The sequence below is a fragment of the Nymphalis io genome, chromosome 12 (assembly GCF_905147045.1).
Source record: "Nymphalis io chromosome 12, ilAglIoxx1.1, whole genome shotgun sequence".
Classification (NCBI taxonomy): domain Eukaryota; kingdom Metazoa; phylum Arthropoda; class Insecta; order Lepidoptera; family Nymphalidae; genus Nymphalis; species Nymphalis io.
The window spans coordinates 482,477-507,497 of NC_065899.1; the positions used below are offsets into that span (position 1 = coordinate 482,477).

The window sequence follows — 25,021 nt, forward strand, 5'->3', positions numbered from 1 at the left end:
AGCCTGTGTCTGAACGTCTGTAGGTTCTCTCTCAAAATAACAAAAAAATTTATGACACTGTTCAATTGCTAATACGATTTTTTTAATAGAATAATTAATTTTCTACTATAATATATATTAATATATAATATTAATATATAAAGTATATTATATATTTTAAATTATTAATTTACTAGAATGATTATATATCATAATACATTTATTTTAATTTTGTTTCGACCAACAGGGGGTTTCCCCCACCATTGTTTATAGATTAAATGCATAGACTAATCGTGAAATATTAAGTATAAAGCAAAAAATATTATATTTAAATTAATGGATAGATAAAGTTTTAATAAGCTTTTAATATATTTTACTTATGAATATTATGGTATGATGTAGCTAAGTATGGCCGGCTTAAGTCGTAATATTATGCATCATTGATGTGAATTTTCTGTAAGCAGTTGCAATCGGATTAGTAGTTAATTCACATAAACGAATCCAAAAGAAAACAATAAAGCCTATTGCTTTATAATATTAAGTTCTTACAATTTATTGACTTATTATAAACATTTATCGAACTCGAATATTTTCTCTCATAGTTTATTTTATAAGAAAATTAATTTAATAATGTAAATTACTTACTATTTAGTTATAAAAAGTAATAGTGAAAAAACTTTTATTAAATATATAACACCTCTTATTGCCTCTACTGGTGACATTTTTCGCCCATATGATCGGAATTGCGATTCAATGGTGAATAGCTGCTAGTATTCTTGACACTATTCTACTCGATGACGATTTGTATAATAGCTATTTTTAATTTTTTATGTATATATATAGCCTTAAGCTTTAATGTTACTATTTCATTGCTTAGATTTTCTACCTAGTTGGTCTTGTGCACATTTGTACAAAGTCAACCCCTTTTTTTCAGCAAGAAAGCAGACTGTGGCACTTGATGAGATACCTTTTTCATGGACAAATTGTAGCCATGTATGGGAAGTGTGTGGAAGGCGGAGGACCGAGAGCTTTGGCGCACCTTGGAAGAGGCCTATATTCAGCAGTGGACTACGATTGGCTGTTGTTGATTGATTGATGATCGAAAGTGTTATTTCACAAAGATTCAACTCTATATAATGTAATATGCACGTTTATCTCATTTGGATTCTCTTTGGATTAAATCGTTTTTGAGTTTATCCATAACAATGAACATACAAAAATCAAATCTCTTAGATAGCTTTTTGAAAGTAGGTAAAATAAAGGTAATAAAAACAAACACACAATTTTTATTCTATATTTAGAAAAAGCACCGTCTGTAAAACATACAAAATTTCGATAAAAATTTGACTGGCATCGTTAGCGTATTATAAAATTGAAAAAATTATTGTATGGTTATCATGTAATACGAGAGTATAAAAATTTATTGTTCATTCATCATAAGATTAACAGAATTGCTTTCAAAATAATTAGAAAAACCTTAGCTTTAATATACGCAGTTGAGCATTTAATATTAATCCTATAATTTTCGATCCGTTGACTATTTCTATATTATAAATAGGAAAAATATAATTTTGAAAAAAAAGTAATCCGATTCAAATAGTCTTGGTAACTACACTCATAATAAATATTGATCGAGTCAGCAAACAGACCCGTGAATCTCGTAAATACTTAATATTTATCAGTTACATAAAATACAGAGAACACAAGCACGAAGCGTTTACAGATTATAAATAACCGATTCCGGAGTGCAGTGTTCCCAACTTAAAATAAAATCAGTACTCAATCTTAAAATTTAATCCATCTCGTTATAAATTAAATAAAAATGCTCATAAAATACACTTATCAGATATATATAGTTAAAAGTGACATAGAAAATTTGGTTCCTACGTTCTAAATTTTCCAGTTGACGGGTCCCGATCCGGTCAAGACCGGAACGATCCGGATAAATCCAGAACGTTCCGGTGTCATTGAGTTGTTACACGCGGGCTATGTCACCTGGCCTTACAAAACTTATATCGAGTCTAAAATACGGCGATACTAGCGATATATAGTTGCGATAAATATTGGCAGTTCAGGCCGTCTTCTCCTGCTCAATGATGTCCTTGGTGGGCAAGGGGTTCTTCTCGCAGGTCTCCGTGTGCTTCAGTTTAGTCGGGTCGAAGTTCTCGATGCCGTTCAAGAACTTGTTCTTCTCCTTCTCTGCTTCAATGGCTGTTGATTTGGTTTGCATTTTAGTACAGGTACCGTACAATTCTAAATTATTACCTAGCTTTTTATTTTACTTATTTAAGATGTACTCTAGATTGTAATCTTAATGCAAATTTTAAATATTCTGTTGTTCTAAATTCAATTGTTTTTGATAAGAACTCAATATGTTTTGTAAGATTCAAAAAACAATATTGATTGATATTTTAATTATACCTAATTTGAAAAAGCTATAATGTATTTTAGCCCTATATTAAATTACTAGTGTAACATGACGATTCAAATATGCTACTCAGTCATATCATATATATCAATTTATTTATTAAAAAAAAATACATAACAATATTAATTATATAATAAAACATAATTATATACATGCTAAGCAGAAAAAAGCATAAAAAACCTTCAATAGGCGGCAATGGATTTTTCTCTTCCGTTGTTGTATGTTTCATTTGTGTCTTGTCGAAGTGTTCCACTCCATCAAGAAGGTTCTGGTGGGCCTTCTCCGCAGCGACAACTATTAAGCAAATGCGTGCACGGCAACGTAATATAATAAGCATTCAATAATTATGTATAACAAGTAACAACTATCGAACATGCTCATGAGGAAGTTAAAAATAATCGTATAATACGGAAAAGCGTGTTTAAAATGCAGATATATTCTATTAAATAATTTAAAAAAAAAGTTTTAAAAATAACATTATTCCTATTAAAAAAAAAGATTTTATTAAGCTTAAAACGCGTAAATAATATTAATACGTGCGTATGCTTAAAGTGCATTAAATAAAAAAAAACTGGTACCATCTTTATCCGGAAGCGGATTCTTTTCTTGTGTTTCCGTGTGCTTCAGCATGCTAGCATCGAACTTTTCAATGCCGTCAAATAGGGACTTTTGAGTTTTTTCAGTTGCAACATCTGCGAATTATAGACAAATTTATTTATTCTTAATGATAGTCCAGAAGGCATTTGATAGCATGTTAGCTCCACACATGTGCATCAATATTGTAACGAACTGTAAAAAATGATGGTTTACAAAACGGTGACTGAATACAGAAAACATGAAATAAAAATGATCCCGAACGATATTTCATTTATAAAAACATGCTCGTTAAATAATTTTAGTAGAACAAATACAAAGCTGTTAATAAAAAAAACTTGTTAAATAGAATAGGCTCATTGAACAGCAAAAGCTGTCGTATTGCCGCGCTACACTTTTCCACCCAGTAAAGTACCTATAGCGTTGGGTAAGACTATTTTTTCTATGGTGTCCGTTTTCTTTAAAGAGGAAGTCTGAAATTGCTCTACGTCGTGGAGGAGTGCTGTGTGTCGCTTTTCATTCGCAACGTCTGTTATAAAAATTTTAATTTTTACCTAGATTATATAATTGAATACTTGACGTTTCAAAACATTCATAATTAAGGTTTACCATTATAAGAGCATACTCTTCGTTAAGCATGACTCCATACTGTTTATGATTTGAAGCTGATGACTAATTTCGCTAATAGCTTATTTATAGTTGAAACCAATATCAAATAAACAAATACAATACCATGAATTAAAAAGTAACAAATATTTTATAGTTGCATTTATAATAGTGGCTCCTATTAGCCATATTATTTGATTCTGATGAAGTGGCATGACACTCGTTTCTTACGCTGTAATCGGGTACATAAGTAGTAGTAGAATTATATAAATGTAAAGACATTTTGAAAATATACAAACCTTCAGCTGATGGTAGCACAATTTTTTCATTAGTGTCAACATCCCGTAGGCAGCTGGGGTTGAACGCCTCCAGCTGGCTCTTGAGATCAGTGGCGACCTTGGGGAGGTCCTTGAGGGAGGGGGAATCACTGACTGAGCAGGCCATTGTTCAGAGATCTATAACAAAATAAAAGATAAAAATTAATAACAGTCTAGAAAAATTATCAAATTAATATTGTCTTACATATTCATCGTCTTGTGTATTTTTCATTTGTTGTTCTAGGGTTAATAATTATAAATAACTCATTAACAATAGCTACACAACGTAATCTCAGGCATACGAAACTTGTACACATAATAATTTAAAGTGTGCATGTGACCAATTGTCTATGTAAGCGTAACTACCTGAATGACATTTACGCTTCCATAAAGAATTTACACAAAATTGGTTTAGTCATCAGGAACTTCCTGGTTAACTTAACGTTATCTAATTCGAGCGTAAACACATTAAAATAAACTCAACAAAGCAACGTTTATCTGTTTTAAAATATGCCTCGCACTGTGCTTTCGATATTCAGTGTTCTATTTTTTAAACATAAAAATGAAAAATTATTAAGATGCATGGTGCAATGTCTTTTCATTTTAAATCGGAAAAGAATTTAAAAAATCAATGATATTGTCAGATAAAACGCCTAAGCTGTAACGATTATGAAAATTTTTATTCATTTGTTAAATTTATAACTTTAATATTTTTAAAGAATCTACTTAAGTAGGTACTAATGAATTAAAAATACATTTTTTCTTTTGTACCAGTTTAACCGGTGATACCTGACTCATGCTACCTACGTTTTAATGTTCTTTCCATACGTATGAAAGCAAACGCATTGCGTGACTTGTAAAAAAACAGCTCAATTGTTTATTTACCGGTTAGACACGTTTTTAAGTCAGCCATATTCGAAAATCGATGATCTAAATAATTTTCGCCGATTTTATACAATCAATAAATGATATTTGAACGTTAATATTGTAAGCTGCACGCGATTTTGTGCACGCACATATTTTACAATATTTATAAAAAAATATCCGTGATGTACTTTCCTTAAACTTAAATATTGAAGGAATGGAAGGTGAGAGAAATTGTAGTTACAGTAGGGTAAAATCCAATAAAAAAAATATCAACAATGTATGCTACTTTATGACAAATAAACGGCTCCGTAATAATTTTATTACATCACTTTTTACATGACGTATACCTACTGTAAAAATATAATGATCATGTATTCTTAAGTATAATTGAAGCAGTAAAACGATCTCTAAAATCTAAATACTTTTACTTGCAAAACTTTCATTCATCATTGAATGACTTTTGTAATAAAGTAGAAAATTCTAATTCTAATAGCCAATAAAACGCTCGATCGTCGTTGTTGCCGCAAAAACACGATTTGAATACAAAATTCGTCGGCCATTGTTGTCGGTGACTCGATGTACATTGTATACTAAATACGAATGCATCCTGTTGAGAGGGAAACAGTCTTTTGTCCAGGGAGGATGTTGGAGAGGGTGGTTAAAATAATCGCCTATTCAACATTTCGTAGTCTAGGCGAAATGTGAAGCGATGTAAACGAGCATTCGAGAACTGTCTGTTTTAATCAGACTCTTTTCAGATCTACCCGCTATTTTTGAAGAGAATAGAGTTTCTGTAATATATCAAAATAATTAAACCAAATGACAAGACTTTGTACGAATTTGACAATAATATAAAAAATTTTTGCTTTTTTAATGCGACATGATAAAACGCTATTCATACTATTTTGTTTTATAAGTCATAGCTGCCCGTCTCGACTTCGTACGAGTAAAATAATAATTATAGACAGGATTTGCGTAAAATTATTTTCAACTGAGCGTCTACGTTGCGAAAGTAGTTAGCGACTTGATAATTAGCATAGTTATATGCTAAATTTCAACTCAATCGGACTTATAGTTCCCGAGATCTAGTGATGAGTCAGTAGTAGAATCAGTCTTATGGTTTGTATATTTAGGCCAGTACCTACCTAAGATCTGTAAAAATAAAAAAAATATAGGTAAGTAAATAGCTTCCTCTTTCAAAAAATTAACACGACTTTTTTTGACGTACTTTAAAATTTAGTTAGATTGTTGTTTTAATTGAAAAAATAAAAATTATTATATTTTGTTAATGTGTATTAAATGTCAGTTCATAAATCACAAAATGCAATTAATATCGCTATTATTGCTCTAAATGTGTCGCTGTCGACTACTAATATAATATATTACAAAGAGAGCTGATATGGCTGAATGACATTAAAATAACAAGATAATGTATGTACTAGACTATTAAAAATATATATCTAAAGGCTTTTTAGGCAATATAAGAGGACAATTTTGCGATCGAATTTAAGGGCAATAACGTTTGGGTGAGACATAGAATTATACAAAAAAGTACTAAATCGCAGACGTTTTGTTTAATTTTGCTTATTTTTGCATATAAAAGACACTTATCATTATATTATATATTTTATATAATACAAAGTACCATAGCCCGTACGTTGCCATCTCGTATGCGATAAGGCGAATCCAGCATAACAAGTTTCAGCTTGTTCTTTAAAGTTGTTGGTCATAACTTCCATAAGTGGTTGTATCGCTTTCTAGTTAATAATGTCGGAAAATTATTTTTTAGTTTCCAAATTTTATGATTATAAAACTCTTATTAATAATAGATGACCCTAATAAATTTCTAAATTATTTGGGCAAGATTTTGGTGGACTTAAGATTTTAGAAGGATTTAATAAGAAATAATAAATATTTAAACAGTAACAGTGAACAGAAATGTGGGAATAGGGACGACTGCTTTTATATATTATTTTTATATATTATTTTACATATTGTGTCCGCCGTCCGGCCCTGGTCTCCTCGTACGGAATTACAAACTAGTTAATTTTATCAGTTAATTATAGACTTTTACGGTCACTATTAATTTCATAATCAAATAAGTGTTGTCTAAATCTAAACGGAGTGTATTTGCACGGAAGAAGTTAAAAAAAATTATAATTCGTCGATAACGAAACAATAATGTTTATATTGCACGCAATACGCCAAATATCTGGAATTAATTAATCATACTCGACTAATTAGCAGTCAAATATGAAATCAATGATGACAGGAAGAGATTAATTTGTGTTTAATCAGAGCTAAAGAACCTTTAGAGATATATGGAAAAGTTCGTTAAATATAAAATTAATGTAAATTGCGTTTTATTAAGTATTCAAGAACGACGATATTGTTTCGCGGTCAGTAACTCTATCTCTAAGCAGACAAGTAAGCCTGGTTGCGGTCTGATAGACAGTGCAGATAAATTAATAATTAAGTTTGTGGGAATATACTTAAATCTGATAACTATCTGTTTCAAGTTGTTTTCTTAAACTCTTTTAGCTTAGCTTAAAAATATTGGAATGACTTTAAAACTTTAAATTAAACATATAATTAGCGCACGTAATTAATAGTAATTTTATTTATAATTCGATTCAGAATAAAAAAAAGTATAAAAGTAATTAAAAAAACCATTATTCTTTTAATAAAGTAAGCTAAACAAAAACATATTGAAACAAACCTCAAATATCATAGTTACTCGGAAATTAAAAAGAAACAGAAGTCGCATACTTTAAAATTATTTAATCATAATTAATTCGTAAATTTCAACATTACAATGATTGACATAGACAAATTATTACTCGAAGTTTAACTTATCTATGACACGACAATTTACTGCATTATACTTCAGCTCTACATAAAACATATAATACGGCCTGTTGTAAAGCGCGTGATTAGTTAACAATGTTGCGTCTTCGTTCGAATGTCAAACCAATAATGTAAGAAAGAGCGAAATCAGTGTTTAACTAAACAGTCGTTAGCAACGTTAACCTATAAGCAAGCCCGGTAATCATTATACCCAAAGAAACATTTTAAAAATAAAAACACAGATTACCTATATAAATATTATACAATAATCACATATAACGCACGCCCTGCGCCCTTTATCTTTTTTTGTTTTAAAAAACTTGGAATACATTTAATATTTAATATATACACAATTACACATCAAATTTATAAAAGTTTATAGGACAATGTATGTATACGGAAAATGTTAAATAATATTATGTTATTAATTATTTTGATACCTATTTATTATAGGTAATAGTAATAATACTGCTAGTAAATCAAACTATTTACCGTAATTGTACAGCATATTTATGGCATTTTTTAAATATAATTGTAGCAACTAAATTTTATTATGCTGTCTTTATATTCCCCGTACAAAGGTATCCGTTATGTAATACAGTTTTGTCACTGTTCTGTGGACTATGGACATAATATATTCAAATTATTAGAACTTTTAAATTTATATTTTAAAAAGTACCATAGACAAAACTTCATTTTAGTTACAATGAAGGCATTCTAAGCAAAGGAACTAACAATACGTAATTAAAACCCATAGACCGATTTAAGCACAATGGGGAGACCATATGTTGAATCCAAATAAAATCTCACATTGTAGATTACGACGTTAACGGTTCTGTCATGTCATGGCTTCTTTCTACATCCTTATACGGTAACAGTTCGAGGAGGACAGGCAACGAACCGGCTTAAATATTGCGATAAAAAATATCACAACACGCAGGCCATATGGTTGCTTGAAATGTAAAGTTCTTTAATACGAAACAAAGGGAGGCTTGTTCGACTCATTTGTATAATGCGCTATGACATTACACTCTACAAGATATCGTTGTTTCCTAATGTTTTATAATTACACACGTATCCTGATTACAACATGGAATGTGGAAGCAGTTCTTTAATATATTATATTCTTTGTATTATTAATATATGTAGTTACTGCATTAAAATGATCATATACAAGTACATAGTAATATTACTGTTGAAGCATATAATTTTAAAGAAAGGATTATAATTTTCTTTTGACAAAGCCTATTTACGATAATGTTAGCGGCATTCTATTCTGAAAATATTGTTACTCATTTTTTATTAAATATTAATTTATAAAACCATATTTTACTGATACATAAATAAAATTAGAACTTTATACAAATATAAATGTCCTATTAAGTAGACACAACCTAATATGAATATAAAATAAATAGATATACATATATGTATTTAAGCCATTTCGTTTTGAAGATAAGACCTTAGTCTCCTATCTAATGTAAATGACTAAATTCCAAGGGCAAAAATTGGGATCGATAGTAAGCGACATTAGGCGCGTCTGAGAGGGGAAGCGATCACTGAACCGCGGGCCGTGACTCACGCAGCTAAATAGCGGGGTTGCCATTTCAGTAATAACATTATTATAAATTGTACATTATTATTCTTTATTCAACAAGCAGAAAAATCTAATGTCACGAATTAAAAAAATACTAAAAAGATTCATTGATTAACAGATTAACTAATATACTTAAAAAGAAATAACATTAAAATTATACTGTACTATTATATAGTATATTTATAATATTTTGTAAGTTTTTAAACGTATCCATATGTTAAAACTGCAGAATAATATAATAACATATAATCAAAGCATAATACATATCCTTGCTAAGACGTAGAAAGTTTGAAATTATTTAAATTTTACCGTAACTGGCTCTGTAATCTGTACCGTTTGTTTTGATTTTAAACACCTATTCATTACTTGTAACAACTACGCTAAAGATTTTCTAAGCAAAAAATATTACCTATATTTATACTTTATTAAATAATATGTATTTTGTTTATAAGTTCTTTAACAAAACATTATCTTTTTTTATTATAGATTCCCAATTGTGCCACACTATTTTTACATAAATAATTTATGGAGATCATAAAATCAAATTAAGCTGCATTCTGGCGCGCCAACAAGTAGGTAAATTAGAAAAGTAATAAATTATATTGTACTGTTATTTCTAGAACGGTAACTATTTTCAGCGGTCCAAATTTATCACGCTTTTGAAGGTTATTTCTACTTAATATATTTAATATGTTAATTATAAGACACTGAAACGCATGCAACCGAAACGAATAAAAAAAATACAATTTAATTTTCAAATATTATATATTTTTAGATTAAAAAACGCAGTTGTGCGATTTACAAAATCAATTTTAATAAGCAAACATAACAAATGAACGAATTGCAAAACTATCGTATTTTTAACAGACCTTAAAAATGGTATCAATTGCAGATAGTTTTATGGTAAACACTTTAAAACCTTTTAAAAGAAACCCAAATGATCTATATTTCGTGTATTTTCTATAACTTATTGTAAATTCCAAATTAAGTTCAGTAACTTTAGTTACACAACAAGTAAATATTATATATGAATTATTATTGTGTTATTTCATTAAAATAGTAATTTGAACATGACAATTCTTAGTCTATGCATGCATCGTTTTCAATTCCATCTTAGCCGCAATTTCTTAAAGACATGTACGTTGTGGAAGTGACCTTGCATCTATAAATACAACGCATTCCGGATGATCGTGATTCGTGACATACGCCTGGAGAATAAGCCTGTACTCGAACGAAGTGTGCATTTTCACCATTTATGGCGCGAAGCAATGTGAGAAGTAGGTCGCTTTGTATGCTATCTGTGCGCGACCTTCGATTCGATGCACATGATTGTTTGAGTATTGAGATGCTGAGATTGCTTGTGATGTATTGTCATCTTGAGTCCATTTCGAAACACACTTATATTATTATCAAAATATATGTCGCGAGGAATTTATTTTTAACACGTACGTATTTATTTTTTTGTTTATACGATTTCAGAAATTTTACATGTATACCTAGTTGCAGGTTTAATTTTAGAATTGTAAATTCTTTGCAACATTAGTAAGGAGAAATTTATGACATTGTATATTTTAAAAAGGTAAGTAATTAACAACAATAATACATACATGTACATAACATAAAGTCCCATAAAGTCTCAGAGCTCTTAATAATATCAGTTTCATCCGACTAGGCTTGCTTTTTCACTGCCGAAATCGAGGTGCATACAGTTAAGATTCACGTGGTTTATCTCGTTTCCAGATATACTTTTTACTTATCAATTGTTTTTACATTACTTATAAATATGAAATCAATTATAAATAACGCAAGAGATAACACGTGTTGAAAATTGGCAAAATGAACGATTGCAATACTTGGATTAAGATAACAAAAAACAAACAATAGAATTGAAGCCGGGATTACGAATTTCTGGAAAAATTTAAACTAGCCGATCTATATTATTTTTCTTATATTTCAATACATTTTAATTAGCTACGATAGAAACTATATATCTAAAAATATTTCTTACTTTCATATAACTATTATATACTTATTTTTTATATATTAATGTCAAGAATAGTCGTACGAATCAGTAATTTTTAAAATTACTCATCATAATGAAAAAATATCGGACAGTATCCAGTATCAGAACATTATTTCTAGGTATCCTTCGAGCATACTTATATTAGTCCAATAGATTCCATGACGAGAGATCTATTTTTCGCCCAGCACTGCGCCATTTGGACTATAAATACAAACACGAACACCAGAATGCTACTTTTGACATTTGTACAATATATTAGGAAATGGTATTATACTTTATATACGACAGTTTCTAAAGATTAATTTGTGTGCTACGATTAATGCCGTTAAAACTTATTTATCTGTGTACTTATAATACATGTAATATTCAAGTTTAACTATTGCGTCCTTCGTGTCTTTTATATTATACGTGACATTGGCGATATAATCTGTGCCCTGTCGGCAAAATTGACAGCAAAGAATTAGAAAAAAACGTGTGCATTGGAATGCCATCAAGGCTAATGATCAACTGATCGTTATGTTTTTACTCTAGATTATACGAATATGATATTCTAAATATAGAGGCAAATGTAATACACGCGATTTAACGGAAGATTTTATTTTTAATGATACGTATATCATGATTTAATATTATAAGATTGCGGGTTCAAAATCGGGCAAGACCACGGAACTAAACACTAAATCACTGAGTTTGCATGTTCTTAATTTGTATTTATAATGCATCTCGTGCTGTGCGGTGAAGGAAAACATTGTAAGGCAACCTACATGTGTCGGTGAACATTTACACCCAACCGCATTGTAGCAGCTTGGTGAAATAAACTTCGAAACCGTCGGGTTAGTCCAACAGTGGGATATGTATGATACCTACGGAAGATAACGGATAGTTTCCACTATTTTATTTGCAACTTGTAGAACGATTTGTAGCTAGATAAATACACTCCACAGTGAAGCTAGACAATCGCTCGCAATATATAATGTTCTTAGTGCTATTGTCCGATTATATAGATAAACTTTTCAAGCTGCTTCCGCACGTCTTTCGAACGCAACTAACTGGCAATATTCATAAAGAATAGTACCTATATTTTAACTCAATTACCAAAATTAGCAATAAACAGTAATTTAACTTTCAATTAATGTTATTATCTAAGCTAAATTTACTTTCCGGAGATAAAATGTATAATGGTCACAGTTAAATTATAAAAAAACAAATATTTAATTTTAATTATGCAGCTAATGTATAATTTGAACGGACTCTGGACTTCTTTCGATCAGAGACGAGTGTAATAATTTCAAATATACGTAACGAGGAAGCTTACTTTAATTGTAACAATTTCAACTTCAATGTCCCTTAATTTAGGCTTCCCTAGAAATTCTAACGATACTAACTAACGAACTAACAATATATAAGAGATATGATCTCTATATATAAGCTATATACAGAGATATTTAAGTGCTTTACAACTTTCTTCGTTCTTAGAAAGCAATGTTTTATGTAAAGTTGTAAAACAACTATAATCTTTATTAATTGATATTAATATCAATTGCATAGCAATAAAAATATCGTTAACATCGATGACTAAATGTTTTATACGTCAGTGTCGTTGAACTTTTCTAGAATGTAAGATCAAAAATTACGTCTCAAATTTTATGGAGCGTCAAGACATGGCAATTAACCACGCATAAGCATCACGGACGGGTGCTGATGCGCTTCTCACATTTTTTTTTCGTCTATGCCAAATCTAGCCAGATAATTAAATTTTACAGTTTTTATTATTTTATAAATGCTCTCATAGTTAACCTCTTTATTAATTGAGCTTTTTTTTTAATTTTCCGATTACAGGCTTAATTAAATGAGTGAAATTTATATTTATTGGCCAATGGTTGGTATCCGCATAATTTTTGGATGATCAAATTTATTAAGCCATGTGGTCTTCATTTATTAAAAAAGTTTGTAATGTAATCACGAGGGAATCTACATAGGTATTATATCGGCGTCCGAACATGACGGTACGTCCCCCTCGCTTATTGATCCGCAGAACAGACTTAGGGTACCTAGGACGACTCGACGGGTTGAATTTATTGTATCTACATTTCGTTATCCTTTATATTGCCAAAAATAAACTTTTTTGACTACTGAGGGGTGAAATTTATGTATTTATGTATACGAAATTATTATCAAATGAGATCAAGTCAGAATTACCAGCTTGTGTAACCTTCCACGACCCATACTGAGTCACAGCCTTTTCGCTGCCTTGCGTTGGTTTATTTTTAATATATCGCATATTTGTCGTTAAATATTACTTAAAACCGACTTTAAGCCGATAAGCGAAAGAACAATTGGTATAGAATTATTATTTTCGTAATATCCAAACCTCGCTATTTTTCCTATACATTAGTTAATAATTATTTTGTGTGCTGTTATAATAAAACTTGTGTTAAAAAGTCTTGATAATGTTATATTACTTAATAAATGTTTTTTAAAGTATCAGAAACATTTTTCCTTCCCCAAACATAAATACGATACTTAAATATTAAAGTTAAAAAGGGTTAGTAATTACTGCGTTTTCATTTTCCATTCACTTGTTCATTCAAACCGCCCGAAGACAACCCTAGCCCTTGTTAGGTATTAGGGGTTGTTTGGTCTCGCGCAATCGATTTGTGTATTCGGGAAGGTCTCGCTCCCACTTACGTTATACCTCGTTCGTTCCCTTTCACACATGCGCTAGTCCGTCTGGACAAATTTCATTACCATCGCATTCGAAGTATATAAATGCCTATTTACCAACACGAGAGCTATGTATTCGTGAGTCGAGACGAATATTTAACGAAGCTCAATTTTACTATGTGAATCATTTTCCGAGTACGTTATCGAAATTATATTAAACATAAACAGGAAAATGTTCCATTCATTATTATTATATTGGATTAAACGGTACGTACATAAAGACAATTGAACATTATTATGCTAATGTTTTTTTTATGAATTAGATAGGCGGTCGAGCAGTGGGCCACCTGATTGTGTTTACCACCGCCCATAGACATTGTCGTTGTAAGAAATATTAACCAACATTGGGAACTAAGTTATGTCCCTCGTGCCGGAACAACAACCGGAACAACAGTACTATGTATTACTAAGTATTGATGTATAGCGGTAGAATATTGCACAAAGCCCCACCACAAAGCATACTTTATAATACAAGAAAACTAAAATTATACCTATACAATATTTAATCCTGCTTAGGGCATTTAACCCTAAGCAAGATTAAATAAGGTATAATTTTATTTATGTAAATAAATTGCCTACAGAGTTTAAAAAAACCTACTATATGTACATATATTTCTATAAAGAAATAAAGAATTACAGTTAATCCAATACGATTCACGTACCAAATCATTCAATGATCAAGGTTACTCGCGTACAAAATGTTTTGTAACTTGTAACCTACAGTTTCATGCTCAATAATGCAGTCTCGACTATAATAATTGAAGCAATTACAGATTATAAGATTTCTGAACGATTGGCGTTTAAGGCGCTTTGGCGCGTGAAAGCGGCGAAAGTAGACATGACATCCAAACCGGTTTAACTCTTTTGTAATTGTTCGTTCTTTGTATGTAATTTATGTCAAGCATAACGCCGTTTAAATACCTACTATTAAAACAAATAAAGGTTTTTGTTTGTTCGACGATGGTAAAACATTCAAGTGTAGCTTTTATCTTTAGATTATATTCGTAATCAATTAAGTATACGAAAAATTTTAAACGGCTGGATGTGTCAACCATGTGTTTCGAATCACGACGTTAGTCAGATTTCTATTTATAGTAACCCAACTGATTCGGGTTCGTTAACACTACACATGTCCTTTTTCAAGGACTCCATTTAAGATTGTACATTTGTTATCCATTAAAGATTAACTGTAATTCAATCAAATAACATCTAATGTTCTAAAATTTTGCTTCTCAGACCCGGTTGTTTATTTGAAGCGTTTTTAAGTTGAACGACACCGTTATTTGAAGTAATTGTATTTTATTAACATAAATTTGCTAGATGGGTAACGAACCATAGAGATTCTGTTTTTATTTGTTCTCAAATGTGATGTATGCAAAGATGATTTCATTATTCCGCAAAATATAATGTTTTCTTTACTAAACAAGACGATTAGAAAAAAAAAAGAAATTTAGCCATAAATAATATAGTTTATCTAAGGAAACGTTTGAAATTTATGAAACAAATTCGTCACATCTCAGCGGCATAGGTACAGTTGATATAACATTATTACTCTAAGTTAAATTGTAGGTAGTAAAAAAATATGGATACTTCGAATCAAGTTCGCCTTCGACTATTGGGAACGGCCATATCTTACTCACGATGTAAAGAATGTATTGATACCATTATCGATACGTACGCTAAGTGCTTACGAACATACGAAGCGACGAACAAAAAGAATTCGCGTACATAATGCGGCAGATGGTATAAAACCGTATACGTAGATGAAGTCATGCCACCGCTCCCACCCGGCAAATACCGTTACGTCGGAAAACAATCGATACAAAAACATGTAATTATATATTTTGTATATACAAACTCCTACAATTCATTTACTCTTACGATTTTAGGAATATTAATCCTTATTGCTTTCTATATTCCTTTTATAAAAATTAAAAAAAATTAAAAAGTACGCTCTATTTTTTATAGTCGGTTACCGAATTTAAAAAAAGACACTTAATTTTTTTTAATTTAAAATTTTTTAGCTCACCTAGATTTTTTGGTGTAGAGTAGACTTAACACGTTCACTGTGTTCGACCGGCAAAATGCGACTGGGTGGGTGCCGTGATGCCGTCAGTGAACAGTGAGGCTCAACAGACAGAAGTTGTATGCGGGCGATAAATCGGGGGTGGCGGTGCGCGGTATCTTACAGACGACCACGTATGTTACACGTAGCTTTTATCACTACCACTCGAAGGTCTATAATTCCGCGGTACGCGTGCTGCGGTGACAGCTGTACACATACCTACCAATCTTTGTGTCGTATCGTGCGTCCTCGATGATTCATTCATAATCCATACGAATTGTATTGAAAACAAAACGCTATGGAATTATTCGTTATGAAAATATCTAAGATAATGCTAGTATTGTCGGCACGGTATGTGCTGTGAGGTAATGTATGAATATTTTCACTCAATACTTTCATACAGCTCAAAACTTTCAAAAGAAATAATGTTGTCTGATTTATAAGCAATTGAATTTTTAAAACTGAATACGGTAAATGCTTATTATATACCTACAGATTGAATCATTTTTGCCAGGCTTAATTGGTAATTAGGACGCATTCTCGTCTAAATTTTTTTAACAAATGTGTAACTTAATTCTGCTTATAGTCTGAAAATATATCACAGGTTGACAAGAGGTATGTATGGAATATGTATCATTCTTTATGGAGTTTATCACACCTCGCCTCACTACGGGTGGTAGTTTTCTAACAAAATTTTCTTTTACGACCGAGCACATGTATATAAGCACAAAATAATGGCCGGATTTGTACCCGATATTTTCGATTAAGTTACACGCGATGATTCACTACAGTCGCTGACCAATTCGGCTCCTTAATATTACCTTTACACTTATTACTATATACGAAGCATATTTTTTGCGATGCGATGACTGCATAAAATAATTAAACTTCCACAACTTAACTCTCATACCAATTAGCTTTATTACTTACCACATACTGTTCAGTTCATCGACACTGACTTTTAATAATTGAAACAGATTGAAATATTAGAGGATCCATAACCAAATCACATGTGGTGAGACCTGTGAGTGCTGACTAGCCTGTGTTGTTAACGACACTATTGATGTCTTCGTTAAGAGGGCGAATGAGCTAGTGTTATTATGTAAACAAAGGAAATAAACAACTTCGTCTTAAATACCACGATCGGAGGCGCTTGACAAGCCGAAGCGACATAGTATTAATTATTTATGACATTGTACACAACAACAACAATTATATAACTGTCACATTTGTTCATTTAATAAATCGGAAGTTAATTAAATATCACAAGGACAAGGGACTTAACTTCTTTGTCCATAAAGATGGTGATGCATTGGCGATGCAAGGAATGATGAATATTTCTTAAAGAGCCTATGTCTATATGCCGTGGTGACCACTTATCATGTGGTATCCCATTTGCCAGTCCGCCTACTTATAATCAACAAAAAACTAAAATGTATTATAAAATATATTTCTAATTAATTACTCAGGTCATTTAAAATTAACATTTCAGTGAACTATGAGATAATACTTTTTCTATAGCCAAATTTACAACCAAAAATACTTCTAGCGTAACATAAATATACGTTATTGTAATAAATAAATATTAGTTATAAATATACAATTGATCAATCTTGACGATCATACTATTGTAAAAACATATATATTAAGATATACCTAAGGCTTAAATGGTCTGTTAAAACATCAACTTGATAGCTCGGTGATATCGACATTTCCGTATTTGTCTGATTTCGTTAAAACAGTCACGACGTATGTATAATGCGTCACAATAGTAATGCAAATAAAAACACGTATGATTCATTTCTGAACGAAACAAACTGTTTTTAGTGTCTTTTATTTTATTTTTTTTGTTATGAAGATGACGTTTCGTTCCAGCTAGTCTTGAGGGAAAACAAAAATAAAGCAACTGTCAAACGATGTATTAAGATATAGGTGTAGTTCTATTTCAGATGCGCTATTTGAGTGCATTACTCAAATAAAAAGTAAAGTAATAATTTGAGACTGTCTCACGGCTGAATGATTCTATTCTTTTCAGAAAAATTATTCTCTTTCTTTCTTTTTAGAAATATAATTAAACGTCCTGGTTCAATTCTAAGTACTTGTCAAACTCGTATTTCAAAGAAATTTCCCGACACATATAGACCTCCTCATGAAATAAGTTTCATTAGCAATTCGTTCGACTGTTCGCAATATATAATTAAATAATAACTAAATATTAATTTAACCTGATTTCATTGCATCTCTCGTAAATATGCTGGTCATTAAATATTATTCATCCATTTCGCATCAGTTCATTTCTAATGTTTATGGAATCTGATATCTATAAATACATAAAATCATAAATTAAAATTCCGTATTTTTAGAAACGAATTATTTATGCCAATTTCGCCAGTCGTACGTAAATGTAGCGGTGAATTACGTTTCATATGCATAAATAACTTTAATTGGCTTAATAAATAAGGCATTTTCTAAGCTGACGATAAGCTTCCTAAGTCTGGTTTTATTAAACACCTTACTGGTGGTAGAGCTTTGTGCAAGTTCGTCTGGGTAGGTACCACCCACTCATCAGATATTCTACCGCAAAACAGCAGTAGTTGGTATTGCTGTGTTCCGGTTTGAAGGGTGAGTGAGCCAGTGTAATTACAGGCACAAGGGATATATATAACATCTTAGTTCCCAAGATTGGTGGCGCATTGGTGATGTAAGCGATGGTTAACATTTCTTGCAATGCCAATGTCTATGGGCGTTGGTGACCACTTACCATTAGGTGGCCCATATGCTCGTCCGCCTTATTATTCTATAAAAAAAAAGTACAGTACAATTATAATTACAGTAATAGAGCCAATACCATCCCAAAACTTTTACTTTTTTAAATACTTTGGTATCAAAGTATTTCATGTTAGCATGAAATTGTTATTCACCAACCCATTGCATTGGAACAGAGTGATAGAATACGCTCCAAACTTTCTTCTCAAGAGTAGAGCATGCCTTTGCCCATTAGTCATTTAGAGGCTGTTTCTTATTTTTCTTTGAATGTTAATATTATTTTAAATATATGTAAAAAATAGCACCATTTTAAGTTCATGTTTTATAGAAACGTAGTAGTTTTAACTCTCTTTTGCACAATATAATTATACCTTATTTTATAACGGGAATAACATTTTCTAAGCTAAATTGAAGAGAGAATAAGGGCGAAAATTTGTATACATAAACAATATTACTAATAAATTCTCAACATTTCGATTCAGTGAAATGCAAAAGGTATTACGTAAACGATATTTTAGAAAGAATACCAAGTACAATACCAAAATAACACATTCTAATTGAATATATATCAAAAATTAATAAGTATATATTATATTCAATGAAAGGCCAGACTTGTTCTTTGATGTGGTGAACAAGTACTGAAGACATATCAGTCATCTGCTGACTCATTTCTTGCAAGCGCGGCGCATGCGCAATAAGAATAACGGGTCCTAATTTCGAATCAAATTTTAAGCGCGACTAGCATTTTTTCGTGTTCGTTCGTGTGAAATTATTTACCCAGCACGAACATCACTAGATGGATACTAAATTAATACTATATCTTTATAAAACTAACTCTTAGAGGTCAAACGCTCCGAGTACACGAAATCATTGTCTATTAAATGTTACTAAAAAACTAAAATAATGTAACTTCGATGTATATCATAGACATTGCACAATTAATATAGTCTGTGGTCGAAATTCATCTTTTTTTGTGTACATCTTTTAAAATGAATATTAAATAAAATACGAATATTTATAATATATGTAATAATAATAATCATTTATTTATTTGCTATAATAAGCATATTTGTAACATATAATATTTTCGTACAAATCTTTAGGTGAACTGTACCTAACAGTACAGTAACAGCCTGTTAATGTCCCACTGCTGGGCTAAAGGCCTCCTCTCCTCTTTTTGAGGAGAAGGTTTGGAGCTTATTCCACCACGCCTCTCCAATGCGGGTTGGTGGAATACACATGTGGCATAATTTCAGTGAAATTAGACACATGCAGGTTTCCTCACGATGTTTTCCTTCACCGTCAAGCACGAGATGAATTATAATCACAAATTAAGCACATGAAAATTCAGTGGTTGCTGCCCGGGTTTGAACCCACGATCATCGGTTAAGATTCACGCGTTCGAACCACTGGGCCATCTCGGCTTGTGAACTGTACCTGATCCCCTATAAATCATACTTGATTACAAGATCGATTAAATTCTTTACAGTAAGTTTTTTAGCTATTATTGTACATAAATTAAACGCAACGATATTTTGACGAATACAGCTACGAAATTATCATATTTTATTTTTATTTGTAACAATATTAATATTCATAGTCATCTGTTATTTATTCCGTTACCCGAAAACCGTGCACTATTTCGTAGACTAATTGTAATTTAAAATTCAACTTGAATATTGGAGCTGTTTCGGATAAAATATTTATTTAATTGATGACATTGCAGTGTTATCCGAATCTGTTCAAAATTAATTAGTTTTATACATTTCATCTAAGACATGTTACGCACGCGTACACTTCAAGTTAAATCTTAGTAATATTAAAAACGAAAAACCTGATTCCTCTTTGTACAAATACCGCATTTCGTTAGTCTCGAAAATTAATTATAAAGAAGGAAATAATAAGTCAAATACCCACATATAAAATATTCTTGTTCATAACTTCTTAAATACTATAGTAATTATTATCAATCAATCAATCAACAGCCAATCGTTGTCCACTGCTGAACATAGGCCTCTCCCAAGGTGCGCCAAAGCTCCCTGTCTTCCGCCTTCCGCATCCAGTTGGTGCCCGCCACCTTCTTAAGGTCGTCGGTCCACCTGGCTGGAGGGCGCCCTACGCTGCGCTTGCCGATTTGCGGTCTCCACTCTAGGACTCGTCTGCTCCAACGGCCATCGGTCCTACGACATACGTGACCAGCCCACTGCCACTTCAGCCTGCTAATTTTGCAAGCTATGTCGGTGACTCCGGTTCTTTTCCAGATAATCTCATTTCTGATCTTATCCTTCAAAGATACTCCGAGCATAGCTCGCTCCATAGCACGCTGAGCGACTTTGAATTTGTGGACTAGTCCCGCAGTTAGTGTCCACGTTTCGGCACCGTATGTCATGGCAGGTAAGACGCATTGGTTGAAGACTTTCGTCTTCAAACATTGCGGTATAGACGACTTGAGGACTTGACGAAGGTTGCCAAATGCTGCCCATCCCAAGCGAATTCTTCGATCGGCTTCCTTCTCGAAGTTGTTCCTACCGACTTGTATTATCTGTCCTAGGTAGGTATATTCACTAACAACTTCGAGAGGTTTCCCCTCGACGTATATCGGTCCCGGCACGACATGCCTATTGAACATGACCTTGGTCTTGTCCAAGTTCATACCGAGACCGACACACCGGGAAGACTCGCCTAGGCTACGCAGCATTTCGGTGAGTTGTTCCAGCGACTCTGCTATGATGACGATATCGTCGGCAAATCGAAGGTGTGAGATGTACTCGCCGTTTACATTGACTCCATACATAGTCCAATCCAGCGTTTTGAAAACGTCTTCCAACGCGTTGGTGAACAGTTTCGGGGATATTACATCCCCCTGTCTCACCCCTCTGCGCAGTTGGATCGCCTTCGTCTTACAGTCCTGGATGTGGACAGTCATTGTAGCGGCGTTGTACAGACATCTCAGTACCTCGATATATCTCCAATCGATATGACATCTCTGCAATGAGTCGAGCACTGCCCAGGTTTCGATGGAGTCGAAGGCTTTCTCGTAGTCCACATATGCCATACACAGCGGCTGATTGTACTCTTCGGTCTTCTGCACAATCTGCCGAACAGTATGGATGTGGTCCACGGTGCTGTAGCCTGATCGAAAGCCGGCTTGCTCTGGGGGCTGGAACTCGTCAAGTCGTCTGGCGAGACGGTTCGTGACGACTCTTGAGAACAGCTTATACATGTGACTCAGGAGGGAGATTGGTCTGTAGTTTTTCAAGAGGGTTTTATCACCTTTCTTGAAAAACAGTACCACCTCACTCCCGCTCCACGTTTCCGGGGTCTTGCCATGTTGGATGACGGAATTAAAGAGGCTTGCTAGCTCTTTTAGGACCGGAGTCCCGCCTGCCTTAAGCAACTCTGTTGTGATTCCGTCATCTCCCGGAGCTTTGTTGTTTTTAAGCTGTTCTAGAGCCGCCCTAATCTCTCCTTGGTCAACGACCGGAAGCTCCTCGGAGTAATGGCGCATAAGAGGGGCGCGCTGGTCATCAATACTGATTCCCACGGGTTTATCCGATCTTGAAGAGAACAACTGCCCATAAAACCTCTCTACTTCTCCGATAATCTCAGGCCTAGAGGTAACGACCCCACCATTTTCAGTTTTAAGTTTTGTCAGACGCGGCCTCCCAAACTTGCGAGCGAACACTTTCGATCCCCGATTTTTCTCAATCGCAGCCTTGATGGCACGGGTATTGGAGCGTCGGAGATCGCGTCGCGTCAGCGTTTTTATTGTTCGGTTTAAGGCCTTATCTGACAAAAACGATGGTAGTTCTCGTCGTTTTCTCATGAGCTCGAGTGTCTCAGCAGAGAGTTTTGGTGCGTTGTCTCTTCTCTGTGGCGGAAAACACTTGCGGGATGTGTTTTGCAGTATTTTGACCAGCGTGTCGGTTCTGTCATCAATGCTGCTTATGGTTTCCAACGCGGTGAATTGATTTTGAAGTTCCATTTGGAACTTTTCGGAGCCTTATTAGTATAGTATAGTAATTATTACTTATAACGAAAATACTTCAATTCAATTCTTTGCTGAATTCTCTGAATTCAGTTGTGTGTGGCACAGATTATTTCGCCATTGTCACGTAGGATGAAAAGGACACGAAGATTATATATGAAGGAATTTGAAAAAATATTTAAATCAATAATATTTATAACAGACATTATAACTTTTTTATATATATATATATATATATGTATATATATATATATATATATATATATATATATATATATATATATTTGCCGAGAAGGCAAATGACTTTGAACTGATGGTAAGTGGTAGTAGAGTCCAAGGCGCGACGATGGCCAGTACAGTCGGGAAGAATGTTCTGCACTAGCCGCCTCGCCTCACACCTCGTTTAAAGGAACCCGGATTATAAGAGAAGGGGAACACGTGAGCTGGTAAAGAATTCCATTTTTTGGAAGTGCGAAGGAGTTGCCAAATTTCTTTGTGCGCGATGGAATTGATGTCACAGTTAGGCGGTGACATCGAGAGCCAGCACTCGTAGACTTATGAACATCTACAAATTATACTATTGGTTATTTAGTTAGAAAAGAAAACGATTTTCATTTCAACTGTTTCCTTACTATTACTATTATAGACGAAATGACGCTAAGACTTTGGATGTTCTATATATTTTTCTGTACGTCCCAAAGCGTAACCGTAACCGTAACAGCCTGTGAATGTCCCACTGCTGGGCTAAAGGCCTCCTCTCCTCTTTTTGAGGAGAAGGTTTGGAGCTTATTCCACCACGCTGCTCCAATGCGGGTTGGTGGAATACACATGTGGCAGAATTTCAGTGAAATTAGACACATGCAGGTTTCCTCACGATGTTTTCCTTCGTCGTAAAGCACGAGATGAATTATAATCGCAAATTAAGCACATGAAAATTCAGTGGTGCTTACCCGGGTTTGAACCCACGATCATCGGTTAGGATTCCCGCGTTCTTACCACTGGGCCATCTCGGCTCATCTCCCAAAGCGTATGAAAAATTAATGATGATCGGTAGTGGTAGACGTGAAAACTTAATAAAATAAATTCAATTTAGAATTTATAGATAAAACTAGTTTTTTTTTAAATAGAACTAGTGTTGCCTGTTTTTGTTAAACAATAAACGTTATACATATATTTATATATATAGACTATTTATAAAAAAACTATATATAGACTATATAGAAAAAAAAGCCGAGATGGCCCAGTGGTTCGAACGCGTGAGTCTTAACCGATGATCGTGGGTTCAAACCCGGGCAAGCACCACTGAATTTTCATGTGCTTAATTTGTGTTTATAATTCATCTCGTGCTTGACGGTGAAGGAAAACATCGTGAGGAAACCTGCATGTGTCTAATTTCATTGAAATCCGGCCACATGTGTATTCTACCAACCCGCATTGGAGCAGCGTGGTAGAATAAGCTCCAAAACCTTCTCCTCAAAAGGGAGAGGAGGCCTTAGCCCAGCAGTGGGACATTAACAGGCTGTTACTGTATAGACTATTTGTTTTTTAAAGTATGTATATATTTATTTAGTAAAATAATTTTATTTAATTAACTAAGACTAGTGATACAGTAACAGCCTGTAATGTCCCAATGCTGGGCTAAGGCCTCCTCTCCCTTTTGAGGAGAAGGTTTGGAGCTTATTCCACCACACTGCTCCAATGCGGGTTGGTAGAATACACATGTGGCAGAATTTCAATGAAATTAGGCAAATGCAGGTTTCCTCACGATGTTTTCCTTCACCGTCAAGCACGAGATGAATTATAAACACAAATTAAGCACATGGAAATTCAGTGGTGCTTGCCCGGGCTTGAACCGACGATTATAGGTTAAGATTCACGCGTTTTAGGCCATCTCGGCCTAGTGGTTAGACTTTATCGTAGACTAGTCATACTGGAGATAAAAAAATGTATTTAAATATTTCACAATTCGAAAGAATCGTATTAAAAACTTCTTCCTAAGGCCAAAGCTGCAATGGTTGTTATTAACGATGACATTATGAGCTGTGTGCTGTCGATGAAGACAAATATCTATCCTATCGAACTGTCCTATACAGAGCGAAGTGGAAATAAAAAAAAAGCAGTCCCGTCACGAGACGGAACAAAGGTTAGAAAGGTAAATTTTCTTATATATCTCCATTTATAAATATATATTTAAATATATTACTTAGCAATGCATTAACT

At 33.1% G+C, this 25,021-nt stretch overlaps 1 protein-coding gene across 4 annotated transcripts; it reads right to left on the reverse strand.

Annotated features, from left to right (window-relative positions):
* Positions 1-1,261: 1,261 nt before the first annotated feature.
* LOC126772261 (thymosin beta) lies at positions 1,262-16,166 on the reverse strand. Of its 4 annotated transcripts, XM_050492549.1 has the most exons (6): positions 16,012-16,166; positions 3,907-4,062; positions 3,417-3,530; positions 2,986-3,099; positions 2,588-2,701; positions 1,262-2,190 (listed from the first exon to the last, which is right to left on the reverse strand). In XM_050492549.1, the coding sequence occupies exons 2-6, from the start codon at positions 4,049-4,051 to the stop codon at positions 2,051-2,053; spliced, it is 627 nt and encodes a 208-aa protein (XP_050348506.1). In that variant the 5' UTR covers positions 4,052-4,062; positions 16,012-16,166; the 3' UTR covers positions 1,262-2,050. The 4 variants fall into 4 exon arrangements, with proteins under 4 accessions (XP_050348506.1, XP_050348507.1, XP_050348508.1 ...); XM_050492550.1 differs by lacking the exon at positions 3,417-3,530; XM_050492551.1 differs by lacking the exon at positions 2,588-2,701.
* Between the last annotated feature and the right edge of the window lie 8,855 nt (positions 16,167-25,021).